General features: G+C 36.2%; 1 protein-coding gene across 1 annotated transcript; it reads left to right on the top strand.

Annotated features, from left to right (window-relative positions):
- The first annotated feature begins 2,607 nt into the window (after positions 1-2,607).
- On the top strand, positions 2,608-6,574 carry LOC125212265 (dicarboxylate transporter 2.1, chloroplastic-like). The gene is made up of 5 exons (XM_048112375.1): positions 2,608-3,312; positions 4,701-5,014; positions 5,500-5,948; positions 6,037-6,156; positions 6,298-6,574. Exons 1-4 carry the CDS (start codon positions 2,683-2,685, stop codon positions 6,150-6,152), a joined length of 1,509 nt encoding a protein of 502 aa, XP_047968332.1. The 5' UTR covers positions 2,608-2,682; the 3' UTR covers positions 6,153-6,156; positions 6,298-6,574.
- Positions 6,575-6,777: the final 203 nt, after the last annotated feature.

Genomic DNA, 6,777 nt, shown 5'->3' with positions numbered 1-6,777 from the left:
AATACTAGTCCCTCCATCCTTTAAAAATAGAGACTCTATTTTATTTTGGTTCATCCCATAAGAGTAATTCACTCTTTTATAATTTTCTCTCTTTAATAGATGGGTCTCAGTTTATACTAACAACATTGCAATAACTTTTTCTTTATTTTTTTCCTATGTTATTTAGTTGTGTATTAAAATTTGTGTCATCTTATAAGTCTATTTTTATAAGATAGATGGAGTGCTGAGAATCATCTACGACTAAACAATAATCACAATAATACCCTAAATTAATTAATGATTAATAATACCTACATTAATAATATGTCTATACCAAAAATTTATAAACCTAAAATTCATTGATACCAATTAACGCTCACATATCCAAAATGAACGGTAGATCTCCGATGATGAAAAGAAAAAAAAAACATATATTCAACCACCCAAATATACTCCACAATTACAACGACAATCAAAGGAAATAAAAGAAATCCACACCCACATGCAAAACCTAGAAACTTTCTTTTGTGAGTGAAAATGGAATAATCTGTCAAAAAATTCTGCACTAAAGTTCATCAAGTATTGTTATCATTATATTCACGCGCGTATATATTAATTACATATAAGCAAAAAAACTAAACAATTTTCAAATATGTGAAACACATAATATATGAATTATTTTAGTTTATCTTTTCATATTAGAGCTAATGATAACATCACATCACATCATAAGTACAACAATCAAATACTCCATCCGTCCAAAAAAAAATAGAGCACAATTATCATTTTTTGCCGTCCACCAAAAATAGAGTACATTCATTTATGGAAAGTTTTCAATAAATAATAACCCTACACATCATTCCACTAAGTTACCAATTCCACCAAAAATAGAGTACTTCTCACTTACTTTTTCTCCTTTTCTCTTTTTTTTTTTCCTTTTCTCTTAAGTTACCAATTCTAAATTAAAATTCGTGCTAAACACAAATTACTCTATTTTTTTTGGAATGAGGAAGTATAACAAGAAAATAAAATGAAATAGGTATCCCAATTAAAGCACGATGCACCTAATCAAATGTATATTTCAAACCTCTTAAACAGCAGTATATGTTATCGATTAAAATTGCTCTGCGAAACTCACCTGAACTTGAATATGCCATCTCCATTTGAACACGACCATTAACTTTAGTAGATTTCAAATAATTATGACAAATAAAGAACATATATTTATAGAAAAAATCTGAAAAGTGTGATGTCACTTATAAAAACTCTTTAAAATTCTTCATATCAACACATCAAACTTAATTAGTCATAAATCTTATTTTGGCTATGGATTTGATTTATGTACATTTAATAGTAAAAATAAATATATTGCGACGATTTTTATTTGTAACTGCTACATTAATTTTTGTTACCGTTTCTTTTTTAAATTATGGTAAAAATTATCTTTTATATATTAATATATTAATAAATTACTTTGGTACTATATTATTCAATTTCATTAGGTTACTGACACTTATAAAATGCATAAATTATTTTCTAAAAACATATCTGTTATATATCCATAGATTACTTGGCAAATTATGTTGAAAACACCATTGTGGAAATTCATTTCCTTTGTTCAACTCTATTACTACTTCAGTATATCTATATTTATGAGAGAGGTTGAATCTATACCATGCATATTCTTTTAATTCAAGATCCGAATGGACTGCGATCATTGCACACGAGATGTACGGATTCAAAAGGACTTCCACAATGCATTTTCCATCATATTTGACCACTTATACCACAAAATTCGAATCCTCGACAATGCAGAGATCTGAGCCTGATGCCACTTATTCCGTTGTCCCAGATATTTTTAGGATAATATGAGTTTTAATACACATTAATAAATAAATATTTTTAGAATGATATGGGTTCTAATACACATTAGTAAGACAGTGATTATAAAAAGCATACTTGGAATGTTGTTAACGAAGAATAAGGTTCATCTCATTAGTAAGAGATAAATTATCAAAGAAAAAACTAGACAATTTTTATAGGACAAAGTGGAGTATTATGATGATTTCAATTTCAATTTTAATTTTTTCTTTGCAACGGAGTGAGATATTGTTAAAGGTATTTTTATTTTATTTGCCAACACCCTCCTTCAAACCTCAACGTGACCCTCAGAGGGATAGACCATTTCTTCTGATCAAAATGAATCAGCCCTTCATTGAACTTTCCCAAATTTAGAGCCCATGTATATACTATCGACTCAAATATTTTTTCAATTTCAAACTAGATATAATGCCGAGTCAATTAAATTTTACTCACAATCAGCAATTAACATACCAGGATATAGATTTTCATATAGTTAGAAACCAATTAACATTAGAAGAAATGGATTTCAGTTTTCCTTTTATATACCAAGATTGTATTATTAAATATAATTTGCCAGCATTAATCTAGAAATTAATGCCGGATAGAATCGGTGACTTATCCATAAGAATTCAAACTTAGACTTATAAAGAAAAAATTCAAACGACTTTAATACTAGTACATAAAAACATGGTTCCAATTGAATTTGTATGGTAGTATTTAAGCAACAACTCACTCTCCCCACACTCCCCACACACACACCACACAACTCATCTCTCTATTCTCTCTCATCAACTCCCAACCATGCAACAATCCCTTTCCCTTTGAGATAAAAACACTAAAATGGCAACCCACAACGACCTCCTCCCCACCACCTCCACCTCCACCTCCACCGCGGCCGGGCCAAGGCGGCGCTGGCGTAAATTCCCGTGGCGCGGGGCCCGGCCCCTCCCCCTCCTCGGGTGCATCGCCCTCGGCCTCCTCCTGCGCTTCGCGGTCCCGAAGCCGGACGCCGTGGGCCACAAGGGGTGGTCCCTCCTCTCCATCTTCATCGCCACCATCGCCGGCCTCATCCTCAGCCCCCTCCCCGTCGGCGCGTGGTCCTTCATCTGCCTCACATTCGCCGTCGCCTCAAAGACCCTCGCCTTCACCGCCGCCTTTGCCGCCTACACCAACGAGGTCACGTGGCTCATCATCACCGCCTTCTTCCTCTCCAAGGGCTTCGTCAAGACCGGCCTCGGCGACCGGATCGCCATGTTTTTCGTCCGCTGGCTCGGCAAGGGGACGCTCGGCCTCTCCTACGGCCTGGTTCTCGGCGAGCTTGCTATCTCGCCGGGAATGCCCAGCTCCACCGCCCGGGCCGGGGGGATTTTTTTGCCCATCATCAAATCGCTCGCGGCCGGGGCCGAGAGTAAGCCCAATGACCCAACATCCAGGAGGCTCGGGGCCTTTCTTGTTCAGTCGCAGAATCAAGTAAGCCGCGTGTGCGTGAGTTGACATAGCAGTAATATAATATTGTTAATGCGTGGGACCAAAAGTTTCCATGGAATTTTAATTAATTACCAATAGAAAAAGTGAATCAATATTTAATTTAATGTCATAATAGTAAAATACTAAAATAGTACAAATAAAACTATTAAGTCCTGAGATCAAAAGTTTCGATTTCAAATTCAGATATAGAGTGAATCTGACTACTGCATTATTGATTTTGTGACTTCCCATTTCTTTGTGTCATAATTGATTTTTTGTGATTTCCCATTTTTTTGTGTCGGATTGATGGATTGATAGTAGAGGCTGATTCTGTTTTTAATTAATTATTTCCGCATGATTTTGATGCGGTGTCATTAAATGAATTCACTAGGTCAAAAAGTGTTTGAAATGGAATTCTTCTATTGCGATTTTAAATTTGGTCCATCATATAATGTGATTATGTTACTTTTAACATGGTTTATTGCTATCAATTTATGTGTGAAAAAAAGGATAAATTATCTAATTCCTAATTTTAGTGCTTCATATATACCCCCTTAAGATTGTGTTTCACCCACTTTCTTTTCTTTTTATAGTAATAAATATTTTATTCTTGTTTCTAGTGCTTCACTGATCTGCCGTTTTATCCATTTCTTTTCAGCCTTTTCGTGTAGATTAGTGGATTTGTATACTTAAACGTGTAAATTACTTTTTAATAATCAGGTAATTAATATGTGCTTAGACCCTTAGACAAAGATATCGCTAGTTTACACGAAATGACACATGCCTCTGCGATTGTCTGAGATCTTTCTCATGGACAAAACCATGTTAAAAATTTGCCTAATGTCTTTTAACTATTCGTATACCTAACTAATTTAGCCCAATTTAGGTTCTTCATTGAGTAAAGCATTAAAGGTTGGAAAGAGGACATTGTTTCCTCATTTCAACTAAATCATAATTCAGTTAAGGACCCAATTTTTTATAAATAAATATATTAATGAAAAACATTTTTGGTATAAAAAAACAACTTATTATACTAGTTGCAGAGAATTAAATTTGATTTTAATTTTTTTACACCAAATGACATAATGGATGGTCATATTTTTCTTGATTTGTGGATTTAAGTAAGTTTTGCACCTATGTACAAAATGTCATCATAGCAATGAATACTAGTAGTGTTTTGGTTCAAATTTTATGCAGTGTTGTTTTGTGAATTAACGAAGAGGGAGTAAAGTATGAGAAATGAAAAAGTAGAGATAGTGTTATTTCCATTTTAAGTAAGGTTTTAATTTTAATGGGATAACTCAAAAAAGAAAAAACGTTTCATTTTGAATTGGACAAAGGAAGTATATGCAACAATGAATAACAGAGCATGCTACTTTGATTTATGGCAGAGCAACAACTGTACAAGTGCATTTTTCCTAACCGCCGCAGCTCAGAACCTGCTGTGTGTGAAGCTAGCCGAAAGCCTCGGTGTCAAGATCACAGATCGATGGGTAACATGGTTGAAGATAGCGTGCATGCCCGCGTTAGTGTCCCTTTTGGTGACTCCCGCAATCTTGTACAAGATTTATCCACCGGAGATCAAGAGCACCCCCGACGCCCCTGCAATGGCACGCCAAAAGCTCGAACAGATGGGGCCCATCAAGAGAGATGAATGGATCATGATAGCAACATTGGTGCTCACCGTTTCACTATGGATCGCCGGGTAAGCAATTGTCATCACTTACTGCTTGTTTGGTAGCCTAGATAAGGCTAAGATAATACTCCCTCCGTCCCTTGTTACTCGCACTTTTCATTTTAGGCCGTAAATTTGCGATTGATTTTTTCGTGTAATAAAATTAGAATTTTAAGTGTAATGAGACACTACTTAATAAAGGACCTCTTAACTTAAACTAACATATTAATTAAATGGATTAATTCTAACTTAAACTATAAATAGTGTAAGGAGTTTGTGACGAGCCGAAAAGCAACAGTGCAAGTAACATGGGACGGAGGGAGTATGAGTTATATGGGCTTATTTGACTGTTTGGTAGATAAGATGAGGCACATGTTAGGCGCTTAAAGCCCATCTTACTCTAGTTATCTTGTGTTATATCTTAACATGCCTACCAAACATGCACTTAGTTTAGCGCCCGTGCTCTTGTTTCTTGTTAACCACTCCTCCAACCAAATCTCTCTGCGTGTGTGCAGAGAAGCTCTGAGAATGTCTAGTGTGGTTGCGGCTATGATAGGCTTATCAGTGCTGCTGCTAACCGGTGTGCTTGAATGGGAAGATTGCCTGAATGAGACACAAGCTTGGGACACATTGGTTTGGTTTGGAGCTCTAGTTGGGATGGCGACGCAGATGACTGTTCTTGGTGTCATACCGTGGCTGTCAGATTGCGTCGCCACCTTTCTTAAATCGCTCTCGCTCAGCTGGTTCGGATCATTTAGCCTCCTCCAAATAACCTACTTCTTCATCCACTACTTGTTTGCTAGCCAAACCGCGCATGTTGGGGCACTCTATTCCGCCTTTCTTGGCATGCAGTTGGCCGCCAAAGTCCCGAGCTTACTCGCTGCGTTGTCCTTGGCCTATAATACTAATCTTTTTGGTGCAATCACACATTATAGCAGTGGCCAAGCTGCAGTCTACTATGGCGGTATGCATCTTTTTTCTTATAAAAAATGGGACAAAAAGATCGACGTTTTTACTCAGATATTATTTTTTTTTGGTTTTTTGATTTGCAGCTGGCTTTGTAGATCTGCGTCATGTTTTTATTTTGGGTATAACAATGGCTCTAATTCAGCTTGTGATATGGGCGTTAGTTGGAGCTGCCTGGTGGAAAATTATTGGGCTTTATTGAGCAGGTCGGCCTTCTTTCTCTTCGTCCCTGGTGTTTATTCAGTACACGTGACGTGCATTGGTGACAAACGGAACATAAGACGTAATATGAAAATGAAAATTAGAAATGACATACCCTTAACTTGAATGTATTTTCTGCGAAACAGGGGAGCTACCGGGGTGTGCTAGAAGTCGATTTTCGGTACCTCGCGCTTATCTACACTGTAGTATAGGTTTATACGGGAGCCCGACGCACCTACACATTTATAGGTATTTATACAGGTAGTTGTGTATATTTGAGTTGAGCATAGGTTGCAGATGTGAATGTCTCAAGTTGCTCACATAAAACATTTCAGAATAACATCCAAGTTACTGTAAAAGTGCTCAATATATTTTGCAAATATTGCCAAAAATAGTTGTGTTTTACATCAACAATTCATCCTATATTTTCTGGTCTTTCTAGAATGAATTTCACCTACGATTTTAGTTGAATCCGTCACGCATAGTTTCGTCTATTAGTAACGTGCCATGGTACACAAAAAGCACTACAAATCATAAACTTTCACATTATAGCTAAAATAAAATAGCGCAACCTTGAGGCGTCTATTTTCATTACGAAAAACATGAATTTGTCAATTAATAATATG

This window comes from Salvia hispanica, chromosome 3 (genome assembly GCF_023119035.1).
Source record: "Salvia hispanica cultivar TCC Black 2014 chromosome 3, UniMelb_Shisp_WGS_1.0, whole genome shotgun sequence".
Taxonomy (NCBI): Eukaryota; Viridiplantae; Streptophyta; class Magnoliopsida; order Lamiales; family Lamiaceae; genus Salvia; species Salvia hispanica.
Note: the sequence above shows the minus strand (reverse complement) of the source record. Positions and strands in the feature narration are given on the sequence as shown.

Bases quoted from the DNA above. Each gene is read 5' to 3' on its own strand.
- LOC125212265 (XM_048112375.1), top strand. From the start codon at position 2,683: ATGGCAACCCACAACGACCTCCTCCCCACCACCTCCACCTCCACCTCC. The intron at 5,015-5,499 runs GTAAGCAATTGT...GCGTGTGTGCAG, and splicing joins GTTTCACTATGGATCGCCGG to AGAAGCTCTGAGAATGTCTA. The intron at 5,949-6,036 runs GTATGCATCTTT...TTTGATTTGCAG, and splicing joins AGCTGCAGTCTACTATGGCG to CTGGCTTTGTAGATCTGCGT.